General features: G+C 35.5%; 3 protein-coding genes and 1 pseudogene across 6 annotated transcripts; 2 read left to right on the top strand and 2 right to left on the bottom strand.

Moving 5' to 3' along the window:
• Window positions 1-683: 683 nt before the first annotated feature.
• On the top strand, window positions 684-6,025 carry LOC122039000 (probable sugar phosphate/phosphate translocator At3g14410). Its single transcript, XM_042599005.1, has 7 exons — window positions 684-915; window positions 3,007-3,114; window positions 3,242-3,276; window positions 4,526-4,638; window positions 4,735-4,996; window positions 5,074-5,342; window positions 5,453-6,025. The coding sequence occupies exons 1-7, from the start codon at window positions 775-777 to the stop codon at window positions 5,599-5,601; spliced, it is 1,077 nt and encodes a 358-aa protein (XP_042454939.1). The 5' UTR covers window positions 684-774; the 3' UTR covers window positions 5,602-6,025.
• A 438-nt stretch (window positions 6,026-6,463) lies between these two features.
• On the bottom strand, window positions 6,464-8,855 carry LOC122039002. 3 transcript variants are annotated; one of them, XM_042599010.1, is made up of 4 exons: window positions 8,681-8,855; window positions 8,511-8,588; window positions 7,916-8,388; window positions 6,464-7,301 (listed from the first exon to the last, which is right to left on the bottom strand). In XM_042599010.1, exons 3-4 carry the CDS (start codon window positions 8,347-8,349, stop codon window positions 6,758-6,760), a joined length of 978 nt encoding a protein of 325 aa, XP_042454944.1. In that variant the 5' UTR covers window positions 8,350-8,388; window positions 8,511-8,588; window positions 8,681-8,855; the 3' UTR covers window positions 6,464-6,757. The 3 variants fall into 3 exon arrangements, with proteins under 3 accessions (XP_042454944.1, XP_042454942.1, XP_042454943.1); XM_042599008.1 differs by having other exon boundaries at window positions 7,916-8,416; window positions 8,511-8,855; XM_042599009.1 differs by lacking the exon at window positions 8,511-8,588.
• Window positions 8,856-9,115: 260 nt separating this feature from the next.
• On the bottom strand, window positions 9,116-14,647 carry LOC122039001 (probable 3-hydroxyisobutyrate dehydrogenase, mitochondrial). Of its 2 annotated transcripts, XM_042599007.1 has the most exons (11): window positions 14,421-14,555; window positions 14,225-14,331; window positions 14,033-14,121; window positions 13,401-13,515; window positions 12,561-12,711; window positions 11,809-11,891; window positions 11,438-11,533; window positions 10,339-10,481; window positions 9,882-9,966; window positions 9,418-9,497; window positions 9,116-9,331 (listed from the first exon to the last, which is right to left on the bottom strand). In XM_042599007.1, the coding sequence occupies exons 2-11, from the start codon at window positions 14,243-14,245 to the stop codon at window positions 9,244-9,246; spliced, it is 951 nt and encodes a 316-aa protein (XP_042454941.1). In that variant the 5' UTR covers window positions 14,246-14,331; window positions 14,421-14,555; the 3' UTR covers window positions 9,116-9,243. The 2 variants fall into 2 exon arrangements, with proteins under 2 accessions (XP_042454941.1, XP_042454940.1); XM_042599006.1 differs by lacking the exon at window positions 14,225-14,331 and having other exon boundaries at window positions 14,421-14,647.
• A 2,416-nt stretch (window positions 14,648-17,063) lies between these two features.
• LOC122039247 lies at window positions 17,064-17,207 on the top strand (annotated as a pseudogene).
• The last annotated feature ends 263 nt before the right edge of the window (window positions 17,208-17,470 follow it).

Here is a 17,470-nt window from a genome sequence, read left to right as displayed (position 1 = left end):
AGTGAGTTTTAGTCAAAATTCACTGAACTTAGATATTTTAGATTATATCCATTTCAGTTCCTGTGAATTTATGGGATTGAAATGAGTTCAAATATGTTATCCATTATTTATTTCAATTATTCAAATGTATTAAAATGTTATAAAAAATTAATTAAATCTTATAAAATATTATTCATAGGTTATGTATAATATGAAAAAATGGAAGAAAGAGAAGAGAGAAAAGGGAAAAAAAATAAAAAAATTACATGCATAGGAAAGAAAAAAATAATAGAAAAAAATAGAAAATGTTAAATTTATCAAGATGATAAAATGGAAAGTACATTAAAAAAAGATGGACCCTTCGATAAATACTAAAGCAGTATTCGTCTTTAGTCAATTCAGATATTTAGATGTGCCATTTAACAAATGACCCTTCAATAAATACTAAAGCAGTATTCGTGTCAATTCAGAAATTTAGATGTTTCATTTAATAAATTATCTTTTTTTAATCGATATTTATTTATTTTTAAATAAATCACTACGCGAAGCTGAGATATTAACCACGCGGGTTATGGATTTCGTTCACGAGAACGATCTAAGCCACGATAAAAGTCACAAACCTGCTCGTCACCACATCTATTTCCGCCACGTAATGGTTTCGCGATTCAAGTCGTAGCCATCTATCAAGCCACAGTGCGTTCAGCGTCGGTCAATGCAGTTGTCAGCACCGCGCTGGAAGGAGGCGTCCCCCCTCTCCCCATCTCTCTCTCTTGCTAGTTGGTGAGAGGCGGCGAGATGGCTAGATCCGGCCGCCACCTCCGGTTCGGCGGAGATAAGGCGGTGGACTGGATCCGGAGATGCGGCGAAGGCGGCATCACCTATGCTTACATTCTCCTCTACATTGCCTTGTCCAGCGGCCAGATCTTCTTCAATAAGGTCAGATTCCGGATCCCTGCATCCTTACTGGATAATTTTGAGATAGAAGTTTGGTTTCCTGGGTGGAAAGCAGTGTCCTTGATTTTCGGCGTCGGAATCTTGGAGCTTCGCTATTGTGCCATGCGATCTTCGAACCTAGAATCACTTTAGGGTGTAAATGGGAGATCTCCACAGTAAATTCGTATGGTAACGCCAAGGTCGCTGCTTGATGACGTTTTTATTGCCCGGTAATAGACAAAAGTCAGTTGATGCCGGAGATCTAGATTTTAGTTTATCACCGACTGTAGTTTTCTACTTTGTTTTTGTTCTACTCTGATGAATGTGTGGTAATATAAAAATATTAGATCTTGGTGTACGGTTCGGATATGGATTCTTATTATAAGCTCCATCTTCAATCATTAATTTAGGCATAATTGAGCGAACTAACATTCTGAATGAGGAGAAAATGACCTAGTTGTAATATGAAAGTAACTTGGACTTGAAGTGAAAATTTATGCTAAGCTAGATCGTCCTTGTTCTTCGTAAGTATGCCAAATTTGGGTCTCTTATTTAAAATGTAACTGACCATTCCATTCTATTTGCCTGATTCTGGTTCTGTCAACTTTACAAATAAGAAATTAGATCTGATAAAAATTTACGAAACAATAACACAGGGCATGTCAATGGTGCTCTCTTCACTGAAAAGCTTAGCTATACTCATGAAGATAGGATAATACAAGGAGGCAATCACAATATTTCATCATTTGAACTTTAACCGTGGCGACTGTCGCCCTCTGGACAACTTGCTCAGCAGATCTGATGGTGGACTGGAACTCTAGAGATGACATTTTTAGATATGTGCATCGAGTAATGCATCTAAAATGAGAAGTTATCATTTGAAGATTGTGTACTTAGACCCATAGCTTGAATTTGCCATAAAATTAGATTTGACAATACTAAACTATCAGATACTGGATTCAGTAATACTCTCATAATCCTGATAGAAAGCGAAAATGAGATATTCCATATTGTTGAAGCTAACATGTTTGATGCCCATAATGCCACATGGCCAAGTGCTGTTACTGATGGTGCCATATACTAAGAGGGTGTCCTCCTACCATATGGCTAATTCTTTTGTGAGGACATGGGCTAAACTTTGAATTAACATTGTAAAGTTTTCCTCAAATATTCATTTGCCAGCATAGATTTTCTAAGAATGGCATAGGCATGATCGAACAAAGATGTTTCAAAGAACACAAGTGAAATCTGAAATTAATCATCTTGAAGATGTTTTAAGTTAGTTTGTATCTCCAGTGGACATGAGGTACAATTTATATCATCTCTGGATGTTGCTTTGACTGGACTAGTTCTATGAAAATGAGCATTGATACATGGTATATATATGAATGATTAATCAAAGTGAAAGACGTTGTAGGTGTTACTAAGGATGTCTCACTACCACCACATAAACTTATCTAGCATTATTAGTGAGTGGGAGATACAATTCTCTTACTGATAACTAATTTCCATCCATCATTTTCTATTTTGAATGGATATTTTAGCTTTATGCTCCTTTCCTACAAGGGAAGGAAACAACTAATGAGAAAATTAAAAAGAAAAAGGTTGCAAAGTATTTTTTTTTTGTCTAACCGTTTCTTTGGAGGGAAGAACAGAGGGTGGAAAATTTAAATTTCAAAACTTTATTTGTCAAAATAAAAAAAACATAAATCAAAAACAGGGTTGAAATAAAAATAAATAAAATTTTAAGTTCGGATTTAGATGTATTGCATGTGAAAGTGAGCTTTTTGTCCAAATCTGTAAAAGCAATATAGAGAACTACAAAGACCTTTTGAGTTTTTCCTTCCTCCAATTTTTTCCACCAAAGAAAAAAGAGGGAAAGTGCTATTGGATTTTTTTTTTTTCTGTCGCCTTATTTCATCATAAGAAACATGCCTTTAAAGAACAATATTCAAAAGCTGAGTTGATCATTGTAACTCATGGATTGCTTCCTTTGATGATTAATTTTGTTATTATGATTTAGGGATGGTTACAAACCTAGGTATTAGCAATAACTTACTTTTGTACGGCTAATATGCTTCATTATTTGTGCAGTGGGTTTTATCTTCCAAAGAGATCAACTTCCCATATCCTGTTGCATTAACCTTCCTGCACATGTTGTTCTCTTCAGTATTGTGCTTTTTGCTCACCAAAGTTTTCAAGGTACTTCTTTTATAAACTATTATATTTTGTTTTCTTACGCTTTATTTCTGGTAGTGAAGATTAAACCATCAATAATTACCAATCATTCGATACAGTTAGAAATTTCAAGATGTTTAGTTGTTTGCAGATTATAAAGATTGAAGGGGGGATGACTTCAGACATGTGAGTTATTCTACTTAATGAGAAAATAAAGTAGTAATCATCGCATTAAATATTGCTGCTATTTCTAATGATACACATGCCCTGTTGGAGATGAATGCTATTGCATCTTCAAATTTTCTTGGTTTCAGGGTAGCATTCTCTTTCAGTATGTTGCACTACAATGCCCTTTTGAGTTTAATTTCCTATAATAGCATGCTTTAATTCCATGCGACGTGTAAAAAACGTCATAATATCTAGATGTCCCTGACTTTCAGCTAAATCTAGACAGTTCTGTAGCACCATCTTTTCAGTAATAACTAAGAATAACAGTGTTGGTAGTTAAAACAAGTAAAGCAAATTTAATGTAATATAATGATGGAGAATGCTAATATTGATGCATGATTAAAAGCAAAAAAATATATTACTATTTGCGAATATTTTGGTGTTTGTTCCATTATATAATAAAATAAGGGAAAATAACTGACCAGACAAATAAGAGAAAGCAACTGATCAAAAAAAAAAAAAAAGGAGAATAGATTATGTGCATGTTAAACTCAAAATAATGATGGAAATTGTTGCTGATAATATAAACTTTGGCTAAAAATAGTTAACATGCTTAGAGGAGAAATCAAATTTGACTGACCATACTGCCTAGCATGGGTAAGCACCAGACTCTAACAATGGTGGATTTTGCTGGAGATAGATAGACTGCTGATGCATGTTCGATAGAAGAACAGGTGAATGTATGTGTTATCAGCACCACTGTTTTAGCCAGCATATTGGAAATATTCAATTTTTTAAGAAGCTATATTATTTGCATTGGAAGTTCATTTTAGTACCTAAGATTACTTTTCAGGTGTTTACTTTGGCATTTTTATTCTGCCGAGTGCTGAAGATTTTGAAATTATGGTAGTTTAATACACTTTTGTTTTTTTTTTTAAAAAAAAAGCAACAAAATATTCCCTGTAATAACTCCAGGTTTTATCAATCTCTAATAGATAATAAAGGTCTTGCCATTTTAGGATTGGAGTCTATTAGCTTCGAACATTTCCATTGAGAGTCTTGTTGAATTATGACAATTTTAAAATATTGACCTTATGAAGGAAATCTGAACCTTTATCCATTGAAAATATTTTTCTCCTATTTTGTATCTAACTGTTGAAAATTTCCCTGTCATGGACTTGCATGATTATAGACTATATGATTGTTTTTTCTAGTTGCTACCTGTATTTGATCTCACATTTCGGACATGCTTCATGTGAATCATCAGATATATCACATCAGTCATACCAATTGGTGCCATGTTTGCAATGACTCTTTGGTTGGGAAATAGTGCCTATCTCTATATATCAGTTGCATTTGCCCAAATGCTGAAAGCTACCAGTAAGAATTATTCTTTCACCTTATTGTGGTTTGCTTTTCAATTATTTGATTTTATTTTGTAATATGTATCAATAAAGGTTCTCTTGAGTTTTGCAGTGCCTGTTGCTGTATTTTTTCTTGGGGCAGCAGCAGGTCTTGAAGCAATGAGTTGCAAAATGTTCACGATCATGTCTGTGATCAGCATTGGCGTAGTTGTGGCTTCATATGGGGAGATAAGCATCAGCTGGGTTGGAGTAGTTTACCAGATGGGTGGTGTGGTTGGTGAGGCTTCCAGACTAATCTTCATGGAAATATTTGTGAAGAAAAAGGGTGTTCGACTGAATCCCATATCAATGATGTACTATGTCAGTCCCTGCAGGTAGTTTTCTTCTGTGCCTCCTAACTATAAGGATTATAAAACCATTCTGACTATAGATGTTTGAATGGTTGTCACAGTGCTTTGTGCCTTTTTGTTCCTTGGATTTTCTTGGAGAAATCAAAGATGGATTCAAGTGAACCATGGAACTTCCCAGTGATTACATTGGCCCTCAATTGTCTCTGTACATTTGCACTTAATCTGTCCGTTTTCCTCGTGATTTCTCGTACAAGTGCGCTGACAATCCGTGTAGCTGGAGTTGTCAGGGACTGGGTTGTAGTTTTGCTTTCTGCTTTGCTGTTTTCAGATTCAAAGTTAACTGCCATCAACCTAATCGGTTATGGTCTAGGTACGTGGTAAACTTCTTTTCTCATTCTTTAGAGCCCAGTAGACTGTCTATATTATCTTTATGAGAAGTTCTTATCAATATGTTTTGCTTTAAGCATGTGTTGTTTACAGCTATTGCAGGTGTCATAGCATACAACAACAGCAAGTTAAAGAAAGAGGCATCCCAAGTAAATCCCATTGTCAATGATTTCGTTGCTCAAGAAAGATCACAAGATTTTGAAGAACAGGTAGCTATGCTTCCACCAAGAGAAGGTTCTTGAAAGTCTAACAACCACCCACATCTTGAGGCTGCTGAATTAGTATCAACTCTTCATACAAAGAAGGAACCATCATTTGATTGTAAAACCTGGAAAACTATTATAAAAAAAAAAGTCGAATTTCATCAGAAGGAGCAGCAAGAAACTAAACATTTTGGTGTTCCATGCAAAAGTTTTGACTAGAGGATTGAAATATAAAAACCTGGAAGTTTAATTTTTTGAAAAGATTAAAGTTTCTCAGCAGTGTTGAAAGATTCTCAAAATTTTGTGTCACTCAGATTCTGATTGTAAACCTTCATGAATTTTACTTTTTTCCCCAAATTCTTGCTGAGTATATACCAGATTATTGTATCTACCTTGATTAGACGATCCTGTAGTTAAGACTTGCTGCCAATATTGTTTGTTTATATTGCCTCATCTTTGGTTACGAATTCTTTGTGCATAGAAAATTTGAATAAATAAAATTCAAACTCAAGATATTGTGAAGTGTGTGTCCTCCCATTAATTTTACATCTGTCCATAGGAAATTTTTAAATGACAAAAATATCCGTAGACTCATAATTTTTACATGTTGATTTGGATTCTTTTGTCAAAAGAAAATGTTTAATAATCTTTATTGCTGTCAGACAATTAGGATTAAAATTTCTGATTGTAAATTTCGCTAAGATCTTATTGGGCATACCATTGTTAGTTATGTTTACTTGCAGCAAGGAAAGGAGAGGAGAGGAGAGGAGAGTCGCTAAATTTTTGCATATAATCAATACAAAATTGTTAATTTTTCCTTTTAAAATCATCTTGAGGATGTTGAGTTGTCCAGGTATGATTATAAAATCATCCTGTTTTAGTTTGGCTATCTGGGACATAATTAACACCAAACATTTTTGTTCAAAATGAGTTATCGACATCGTTGACTCTTAATCACTAGCTTTCGCTAAAACTGAATTAAATAAACCTTCCAACAAGGAAAGGGAATCAAATCAATGGACGCGACAAACACAACGAAACACTAGTACTAGACACAAGGCATAAACGAGGCTTTGATGCATACAACAACATAAACGAAGAGAATCATGCACTGCTGTGGCTGTTTGCTTGTGATTCTCTCTTAAAAGTATATTTCTACCAAACAGAGAGGAATACCCTGAAGCTCCAGTCTTCTTCAGCAAATGCTAACTGGATCCTCTTTCATCTGATTCATAGAATTAATTTTTTCCTGATGATTCCGAAACTTCTGCTTGGCCCACGCAATCGCTTCATCTATGGCATCAGATCCTTCTCTATCTCCCTGGTCATGGTGGTCGGCTTCGATCTTGTAGGAGGAGCTTCCAACTCTTTGCCTGTCCCTTTTCAGTTCCAGTATCACATCCTCCACTCCTGAGCCTGCTTTTGACAGCATGGGAGCAAGAGATGCAGAAGATATTACCGACGAGATTGGGGAATCATCGGAGTTGTAAGACCCCGCTGGCTCATCGTGGTTCTTGCGGAAGCTGGCTTCTAGGCTGATCGTCTCCGGCGGTGAGAAGCAGCAGGAGAATCCAAGATGAGATTTTTGTCGAAGTAGTTCGTTAGAACTGTGGCCTTCGTTCTTGGAGTCTTTGCACTCCAACAAGTAGGAATCTGTTGGGTATGAATCGATGCTCCATCCATCTCTTGCAGTGGTTGATGGAGAAGACCCATAACCTTTTGAAGGGATTGCGATTGGCCTGAACAGTAAACATAGTTTGAACTTTGAATGGCATCAATTAAAGCATACATCAAACAACTTTCAACTGCTTGAACAAAATGACAATTTGAAAGAAGGAAAACAATAATAATTAAATGTGCAAATGAAACTTTAGTAGATGCAACAAAGCATTAGTCCTTTGGATCAAGACACTGGAAACAAAACCACTGTAAGCGTGGAAACATATGATGGCATTCATCTGCAAAGTGAATTAAATATATGATGACAAAGCTTTAATTCTGTTCATGATGAGGCTTATCGCATGAGTCTCACTTTTCCAGCAAAGAAACAAAGGCGCGATGCACGCCTTCATTGCTAAAACCTAACAAATGCAATCTTTATTTGTTAAGCATCCTACTTTTAGTGTTTTTGATGATATAGCATTTTAGGATGGAGCAGGAATATACTTTAGCATAAGTTGCAGTACACAGAAATTCTCAACACCAACGCAATGCGAAGCAATTCCAGACTTTAAAATCAATTTTATATAGTATGGAAACTTTGATGATAGCTGGAAATTTAGGTCAGAAAGCCCTTTCTCCAGATATGGCATTGCAAATTGCAATGGTAGTTAGAGACCAAGAGCTTGAGTACCTGAGCTTAGAAGCGAAGGAAGAGAGCATGGCGTCCTCCGAGCTAAGCACTGATGACGACGACGACTTCGATTTCGACCTCTGACCGCCAATGCTCTCGTTCCCAAATATGTCGTCGTAGAATCCCTCCTCTGTCTTCACCATCCCTCGCCCATCTGCCACCCCTCGAGGGATCCGCCTCTGCCGGTTCGTCGGACGCACGATTTCGCCGTAGAAGCTTCCGGGCTTGGGATCTCCAGACCCGTGGAGCTCACCGGAGAATCGGCACAGGAGGACCGTCCGCGGCGGCCCGCCGAAGACGTCGCGGAAATCGTCTGGACCAAGCGCGGCGGCGCTGCCGTAGTCAGCCCAGCGGCTCCGCGGTCCCCGCGTCTCCTCGGTGGAGCGCCGCCGGGGGATCACGGATCCGATCGGTGCTCGCCACGATTCGTCCATCGCCACCGCACGGATGAAATCGCTGGCGCCAGGCGACGTCTTTATACGCCAAAACGAATAAATCAATCTAAATAATTAATAAACGAATATTTATAAAATACATTGAAAAAAATTCTCTGTAACTAATAAGAATGAGATGTTAAATGAAGTTTTAATGCCACCTTGAAGGAGACAGAGCATAATTGAGATGGATGAACTAAATCCTTTTTCTTGGCCACTTTTTCTCTTCTTTTATGATGCTGTACAGTAGAGATGTGTATCTCACTGCACTGGTTTGCTACAACAGTGACCAAGAAGTCTGTCTTAATGCTAAAATGAATCAGAAACTCACCTTCGCTTTAATAATTGAGGAATTAGCCTGAAAGTCGCATTGACTTTTTGCTTTTAGTCAGGGCAGACAATGGAATGAGGAGACCATGTGTTGTCGCCGACATGAGGAAGACAGAGATGTTGTTCACAGAGATAAATGTTATTGATTAGAGTATGTATGTTTGTTGCTACTAAATGCATACCGAATCTTTGCGTTCCAGTACACCTTGATCTCACGCTTGCCTCCTGTAAACTTTCCAGCACAACCTGAAAAAAAGGTGGGGAAAGGAACAAAAGGCAAAAAAAAGTGGGCATGTTTTGTATATTTCTGATAATTGACAGACAATAAAATACTTTTATATGTATACTACAATTTTATGCTGCAATTTTGTCAACCACTAGCACATTATTTACAAATAAATTCAGATAGGGATTAATGGATTGGAGTAACGTCTCCTAAAAAAAACACTGATATCGAATGTTTTTATTCCTTAGAAAGCATAAAAAATGCAAGTTCACATAAACTCCAGTTATCGCATACATATTCGACATTTTGGTACAGAAATCTTCCCTGCACCGCTTAATCTAATCCTCATCCTTGCCCGAGTAGTAATGGCGGAAGACGCAGGAGAAGTCCTTAAGTACAAAGCCTTCCTCGCACATTTTTCTATAACTGTTAACGCAAGACTTTGACAAGTGATGTATATAGCTAAATGCAAATGTACAAAACTGTAAAACTTCTTGCCGATGAAAACTTACATGCTATGCGCTTCAGAGGTTATTGGGCACTTAAATCCAACCTCGGCTGCAGCTGACATGGCCAGACTCAAGTCTTTAGCCTGCAATATCAGGGTTGCCAAGTGAGGTGATCAGCAGAAAGAGCAGTGCCGTTTTTTTTTTATTTTTTCTTTGTTTACAGGTGCATGGCATTGAACAATAAAACGTATAGAAACAATTTGCTTTTGGGGAAGCAGAAGGGAACAGGGGGGCTTTTTAAAACCAACTCCAAATTTCCTTTGAGATAAAATACGATACAGCCAGTCTTTCAATTTTTCATATCAAAAAAGATATACTTAAATTAACACTGAAGCTTCTGTATAAGATTATGCTGTTCGCTTTTAGCTGATCCTAAAGGTTTGCCTGCAGTTTAGGCATGGACTTCTAGAAACTAGTATGACAATGAGCAAGTACTTTGGCAAAGTGCTGAGGTAGCAGAAATGTACCATTAGTTTGGATGTAAATCCACCATCATAATTCCTCGCTGAAGGCACCCCTTTCATCACTCCAGGAACTGGGTTGTAACTATCACTGCCAAGTTAGACAGAATTAGATGACATTGTTCAATTTCTTTAGGAACTTATGCCAAACACAGGAATAGTTATTCAGCTACAATGAAATTATACTACGTTTTTATGAATCAAACAATACAAGATTACTATTTTGTTCCTACTGTTTCCACTACCTAATAATAAATATTCTATTTCAATTCAATTCCATTCACATAAACCAAGCACAATATAATTGTATAGTGGCTGATACCAGGTTTAGTTCCAATTGTTTTGCCATAAACTGTGAAGTACATAATTAGACCAACAGAATGTAGGCGACAAAAACTTAAATTTCATTTGTAGGTTTTATGTATAAATATACAGGTGAAAGTTATGAGATAAGTAGAAATACCTACTCCAACAGCGAGCACTTGAAGAGTTGAAAACTTTTGTCAGTGTACTAGCTGGGATTCCTAGATTTTGACCAAGAGCAAGTGCCTCTGAGATCCCAAGCATACTAACAGCCATGGCCAAGTTATTACATAGTTTTGCTGCCTAGAGACAAATAAATCATACCAGGTATATGTGAAACAAATTATAGGAAGACATCGTTGATAGAAATAAAGATAAACTCCTGCAGCAGTTAGAGATTCAAAATAGGAAACTAGATGGGTATGCTGAGCTATAAAAGGATTTGATCAGTTTTACACATTAAAAATGGAACAACCAACATTAAAAATGGAGCAACCAACTGATGGGAGAATAAAGACAAACATATCACTTTGAACCTATATTGAAAAGATGTAATGGGTTATTTGGAAAATCCATCTTAAAATGATTAAAAATTTGCACTCCTTCATGTAAGCCCACAAAAAATCCCAGCGTTCTCGCACATGGAACTGAGTGAGGCATTTGCACTTAAACACAGCATATGGTCATAGGGCGTTCGTGCTTAGACATATTCACAGGTCACACCCAACTAAGGGTGTGCACCGCTTGTATATGATTTTGAAATGGAGCAAACTCTAATATATCATGAATGACTGGTCACTTAGAAGAGGAACTCTTCATATAAACCCTCAAAGGATGTCATCCTTTCTCACATAGGACAGTAAGGTGGGGGCACTCATCCTTCAACACTATCTGAGGGTAAGCCTCATGAGCAATCACGCTTTAATTGGTAGTGTTGAACAATAAGTACTCCACCCTACAGTCCCACATGAGAGAGCATGGAGATTCTTCAAGGCTCATGTGAAGCTGTTCCATCCTCCTAAGTGGCTAATCTGTTTTGGATGGAATGGGCTTTACCTCACTCCTGCATGTTATCTAAGAGGGCCCACATCTGGGTCTAAAGGAGCATGCTGAAAAGCTGATTCTCAAGCTATTGCTTAAAAGCTGATTATCAAGATATTGCTTGCATGAGAAATATGATTGTTTCACTCTGTCCCAACTGAACTGACAGACAGAAGAAAGACCTCACAAGAAGAGTATAAGAAGAGAAGCAAGCTTACAACACCATTGCCATTTCCACCACAATAAATTGTATTTTTACCCATAGAAGAAAATAGTGGCTTTGCTGCTATATAAGCCTCTTCCATACCACCAACCTGCATTACAACACACACAATCTGAAGTTTATCATCCATGAATAGCAATGTCACCACAGGAAGAAAACCATCAAGGATTAGTTTGAGGAATTTTCAAAATGGTAGAAGAAACATTTTCATATTTTTTCCTGTAACTGTAGAAACTAAGAAAACGGAAGTGAAAGAAAAAAAGTGTTCCAACAAGAAAAAATACATTCAAGTATTTAACATCTTTAGGAGGATATAGTTTGACTTCTGAATAGTTAATGAAACACGTGAATCATGCATTTTGGTACCATGAAAGTAAGTGTCCCTGCTTCAGCAGCAAGAACACCTCCAGAGACAGGAGCATCCAGCATAATGGGATTTTCTACATACCCTGAAATCAAAGGGCATCAATGGTTGAGCATAGAAGAAGAAAAAGAGATTAAAATAAGAAATTGGATAGAAGATTAACAACTAGAGTGAATTAATGTTGAAAATTCTCTGGACCGCATTAAATAAGCAAACATGAGGAATAACAGATCGGGATTATGCTATTGCTTAACAACTAGAAGACTTTTACTTAATGAAGGAAATAATAATTTGCCTCGCTCAATTTATTTAATTCAATAAAAAATCATACTGTAGAGACTAATCAGTTAGAATGCAAGTGTAATTACTATCCCAACTCTAGAGTCTAGCACATAATATGCTCATGCAAATGGGCAATAAGGCCCGTCCCAAAAGAAAGAGAACAACAAACATAAAGGTTAGATCAGAGTGTTCAAACCTTGTTTTTCCTTTTTTCTTCTGGTAAAGATCAATAATTCAAATGACTAAAAGGAAAAGAGGATATAATAGCATTCCATTGATCAGTAATGGTAAAAATTTAATATTGGAAAAGTTTACCCTATGTTTCAGCCTTATAGTCTACTGTAAACATGGAAGCAATACATTATCAGAACAGCTAAGACAAATGCACGTGAACTAGATGACTTTCTGCACACTAAAATAAAACTCGAATGAAGTCTACAAAGGAAATCAAGTAATTGTACTGGATAAAAACCTTTCTTTTCTTTGAGAGGGTATTTTGAGATTTTATTAGAAAGCACACGGGATGTCTGTGGATCTATTGTAGAAGAATCTATAAATAGCCAAGGTCTCAAATGACTTCCAGAACTTAGCAATCCATTTTGACCAGTATAAACATCCAAGACCTGTGGCATAATCCCGCAATGATAGAATTAGCAGGTGAACAATAAAAAGAAAGATGAATTATTTAAATAAGGTTCCTGGGACATCTTGCATTGCAAATCCCAAGTGACATAAACTACACAAATTACAAACATACTTGTATGCTTCTTCTTGGAAAGAATTTCAGTTACTATCATGCTTGTGTTCTCAGTTGTTGAAAGAACTTTGTCATGAGCCAAATTCTAAAGATCCAAAAAATGTACCGAAATGTACATAATTAAGCAGGAAAGAGTCGAAATCAGGAAACATTCAACATTCTTATAATGTATTAAACCAGCAAAATCTTCTGTTATATGAAAAGGTTGAGATTCATTAGAAATATGTTATCAGCAATGCTCCCATCCAGAAACATAAGTGAACTTTTAGAAATAGACCTGTATGTGGAAAGCCATCCAAGATTCAACGAGAATGGAAATTAAAATAGTGACAGATGATTTTTAAACAAAAATAAACTGGTGCTTCTGTATGTAATATTCCTGTAAACATTCTAGAGGCCATAACAAAATCTCAGTGGAAGCATAAATGGCATCTGATAGGCATAAAGTATTGAAGGTCCAGAGAACTGACTATGAAATAATGCAAACACAAGGGCTAAACTAGTTAAATAATAAAGCCAGAAATTAGATTGTAAATGGAAACATAAATTACTCACATTGGCGGAGGAAGGAAGCATTGTGATTACAACATCGCTAGACTCTGCAATTTCACCAGCTGTTTCTTTTGTACAGATTCCTTTGTCAGAGAACTTCTTCATTGCAGCAGAATTACTAAAAATTATCCAAAGTCTCAGCTTTTGTACATTGCACTAAACTAAAATATCATGATTAGAAAGTTATAATTGATGAACAAAACATGCAATAAGATATTTTTTAGCATCATATGAATCAGCGATTGTGTTTAATAACTATTACACACACACAAACACACAAAGAAAAAAAAAATTGATATAGCCATTAACAGAGATCCAGTAGAATGCACATGTAGAAAATTCAAAATATAAAAGAATTAACACGATGAGTCATGTTGATGCCACTAAGACTAGATATTAGAAGTCATTATATAACTATGTGGTTTAACTCCAAGAAGACCTTGTATGCCAATAAATATTGAATTTGGTTGGAGCTAATTCCATCACAAAATGATTAATCGCATCTTAACGTACAACCATAATGTGCCACCACACTTGTAGATTAATGAGAGTGCACATCCTCACTTCAACAGAACATACAAGTGCCAAGCTAAGACAGTTAAATGGGGGGAAAAAATATAACATAGATAGTTTACATGTCATATGTGGTGACTTTATATCCAGCATTTATGAGATTGCTTGCCATGTGGAACCCCATATTTCCGAGTCCAATGAACCCAACGCTCTGCACCAACATATCAACCAGCGAAAATTTAGATAAAATCTTCCCAAATAAGTCATTTTAGCTCAATGATACAGAAAAAAAAAGGTAGCGCGAAACAAAATACCAGCTTTAAAGGGAAAAACATGGGCCGGCATAGTTAGATTCGCGATCAATGCGCAAAAACTAACTGATTAACTCAATCCAAATATCATATACAGTTTCAACTAGCTCCTATACCACAAAATACCCCAATTTCAAAATTGAAAAAGGGAAACACGTTAGGGTTTCAAAGTTCCAAAGATGGGAGGGGGTCAACTCGCCTCCAGTTGGGGTTGGGCCGGAACGGCGGTCGAAGAGAAGCGTCGAGTTGTTGAGGATTGAAGCAAAGGCAGAGTGAGTAGACGGAGATTCCTCGAAACGATCACGTGACGTAGGAATCCGAAGCTGGCCATGGCCGCAAATCGATCGGAGGTTACCGAGACGGAAGAGAAAGGTCGATCACGAGGAGCCCGCCCGGGTTATTCCGTACAGTGTGAGATGCACAGTCATTAATTAAATTAAATTACAGAAATTTCTTCAGAGCTCACTAATCATTCAATAATTTCCTTAATTAATCTGATATTTTGGAGCAGAATTAGACTATTTACTAAACTTTATTACCTTTTAATAAAATAAGAAAAATCAATAAACCGTCACTGATAAATAACATGCTATCAAAATAAAGTCCCCTCGAGGCGGTATGATAGTTAAGATATGTGATATTATCATATGAATTTTTAGGGTCGAAACTCTCTATGTTAACCTAGGGACGGATTGACGGGGACGTTGAGAGCGAACGAATCATCTTTTGCCACATGTTATCGAAATAGATAAAATAAGATAATTATTTAATTATTAGAATAAAATACTCTGAAGTTGATTGGTTTTCTTTACAAAAATTAATAAGCTTTCATAAAAATCAAGATAATTAAAATTTATGAAAAAATAGTTATATTTCTTTAAATTTTAATACCTTACTTGTATTATTTCAGTTGACTAATTAATCACGCAATCAGAATTAATTTATTTTGCAATTTTGACAACTACTGAAATATGGCCAACGAAATATGAGGAATAAGGCACCTTCTGAGTCATGAGAGGGGGAAATCGTTATCCAAACGTTTTCTATGAATCCACCCAATTAAAAGACACCAATCGTACGTCTCATTGCGCTTTGTTGAAAATTAAATTTATTTTTGATAGTGATAAAGATAAAGTTAAAAAATAGTGATAGAATATTATGGATAGAAATAGAATAGATGAGGTAATAATTATTGATAAGAATGAGAGAATGATTTGGATTATGGATAAAGATTACGATGAGCCGTGTGATGACTCGACGTTATCTCTGATTAAAAAATATAGTCAGATAGATTTAAGAAAGAAAGAGAAGACTCTCTTCCTCATTTATCAAACTTTAAATAAGGATGATTTTAAGAAAATCTCAAGTGCTACTTCAATTCGGCCAAACAAGTATAGGAAAACTTCTAAGAGAGTGTTTGACAAAACTTATTAAAAATAGTTTATACGCTCGTACAGATTATAAGTTGTTTTAGGAGTTTATAAGTTGTTAGGTCTTATTTTAAAAATAAGTTGTTAAAGTGTTTGGATAAACTTATTAAATCAACTTAAAGGTATTGATGCGTTTGGTATTATAATAATAAAATTACCAAAAAGGGTATAATATTATTAATACTTAATAGAGGGTTTTGAGGCTTTTATTAATAGAGGGTTTTGAGCGAATTTTTGTACCGGAGGAGAGAAAATTAGAAAGAGGCGTTTGCGAAGAAGATGACACGGCGTTGGAAGAGAAGTCGACGGAGATAAAAAGATATTAGGCTTATAAAAAGCTATAGAGGATAAGATGAGGATTTATAAAATTATATAAGGATATTTTAGAGAAAAAAATTATTAAAATAAGATCTATTTTTTAAAAAGTAGGGTCTTCCATACTTTTTTAAAAACAACTTATAAGCTCCAAAACAGTTTATTTTGACAGCTTATAAGCTGTTTAAAAAAAATTTTACTAAACAAATTTGAAAAACTTATAAACTCCAAAATAGCTTATAAACTCTTTTAGAGAGCTTATAAGCTCAGCCAAACACCCTCTAAGTCTCATATTAAGAAAAAAAGAGTAAAAATGGTACGACTTCAAATATTAAAATGTTAATTTGATTTGGTATCTGATTATTTTTCTAGAATCTCTATAATTTTTAATCAACTAAAGAGAAATTGTGAGAAGTTAGAAGAAGTAAATATCACTAAAAAAAATCTTCGATCATTATTGGATTCAAAATTTGATAATATTACAACCATTATCGAAGAGACCAAGAATTCATAAACCATGACAATAGATCAACTCTTGGTTCATTATAAGCCCATGAAAAAAAGAAGAAGATAAATGAAGAAATTTCTCAATAACTCTTAAAGATGACTCTTCAACCGACAAAAAAAGATGAAAGCTTCAGTAACAATAGAAGTCAACGTGGAAGAGGTCATGGATATAGACAAGGTCGTGCTAATGAGCAAGGATCAATTTTCAACAATAATAAAGAAAGAGGAGAAAATTCAACAAGAGGATGTGGAAGAGGGCACGAAGATGGTACCTTACTACTAGCGTATCTTACTATTTTATTAAGAATCTGTCCCCTTTACTAACTAATTTTGGTTAAGCCCAAAATGAAATTACGTTAATGTCCTTTTTTCTTTTCACACAAAAAATAATTTTAAGGTTTATTAGTAATTTTCACAAACATATCAGTCAGTGATCTAGAGTTCAAGACTCAGCTACGGTGTATTATTAGGATTTTTTTTCATTAATCAATTTAAAAACTAGAGTTCTCTTTAGTCCCACATTTTAGAATTGACAATACTGCGAACAAATAACCTTCTATAAATACCTTGGGTTGGCGATATTAGAAAACATACTTTTCTCAGCTTTTTGGCTAAGATCAAATATGATATTAAATTAATTTTTTATAAGGGGAAGTTTGTTATAGCAGCTTGTTGTTGGGATTCTCAAGCGTCACCCTAGTATTGCACTATTGCATAGGTCTAGCGCACTCTTATCCAATTTATGGGTAGTCTTTTGGCTAAAATTAAGTGTAGTATTTGTTCTTATCAATTTAATATATGATATAAAGAATTAAATTGATTTTTTATGAATGAGAGTCTGTTATTCACACGTGTTCATGTATTATATTACGTACGCAACTAGAGGCGGAGCCACGTATAGTTTGGTTGGGCAGTTGACCTACCTCAATTTTTTATAAGTACCCTTAGAGATATATAAAATTATAAAAATATTTAAGTCTTGCTCCACTAAAAAAAA

The sequence above is a fragment of the Zingiber officinale genome, chromosome 1A, assembly GCF_018446385.1.
Source record: "Zingiber officinale cultivar Zhangliang chromosome 1A, Zo_v1.1, whole genome shotgun sequence".
NCBI classification, from domain to species: Eukaryota; Viridiplantae; Streptophyta; class Magnoliopsida; order Zingiberales; family Zingiberaceae; genus Zingiber; species Zingiber officinale.
Note: the sequence above shows the minus strand (reverse complement) of the source record. Positions and strands in the feature narration are given on the sequence as shown.

Bases quoted from the DNA above. Each gene is read 5' to 3' on its own strand.
- LOC122039000 (XM_042599005.1), top strand. From the start codon at position 775: ATGGCTAGATCCGGCCGCCACCTCCGGTTCGGCGGAGATAAGGCGGTG. The intron at 4,639-4,734 runs GTAAGAATTATT...TGAGTTTTGCAG, and splicing joins CCAAATGCTGAAAGCTACCA to TGCCTGTTGCTGTATTTTTT. The intron at 4,997-5,073 runs GTAGTTTTCTTC...TGGTTGTCACAG, and splicing joins TACTATGTCAGTCCCTGCAG to TGCTTTGTGCCTTTTTGTTC.
- LOC122039002 (XM_042599008.1), bottom strand. From the start codon at position 8,349: ATGGACGAATCGTGGCGAGCACCGATCGGATCCGTGATCCCCCGGCGG. The intron at 7,302-7,915 runs GTACTCAAGCTC...TTTACTGTTCAG, and splicing joins TCCTTCGCTTCTAAGCTCAG to GCCAATCGCAATCCCTTCAA.
- LOC122039001 (XM_042599006.1), bottom strand. From the start codon at position 14,552: ATGGCCAGCTTCGGATTCCTACGTCACGTGATCGTTTCGAGGAATCTC. The intron at 12,712-13,400 runs GTGAGTAATTTA...ATTATGCCACAG, and splicing joins TGCTTCCTTCCTCCGCCAAT to GTCTTGGATGTTTATACTGG. The intron at 9,498-9,881 runs GTACATTTCTGC...CTGATATTGCAG, and splicing joins GATTTACATCCAAACTAATG to GCTAAAGACTTGAGTCTGGC.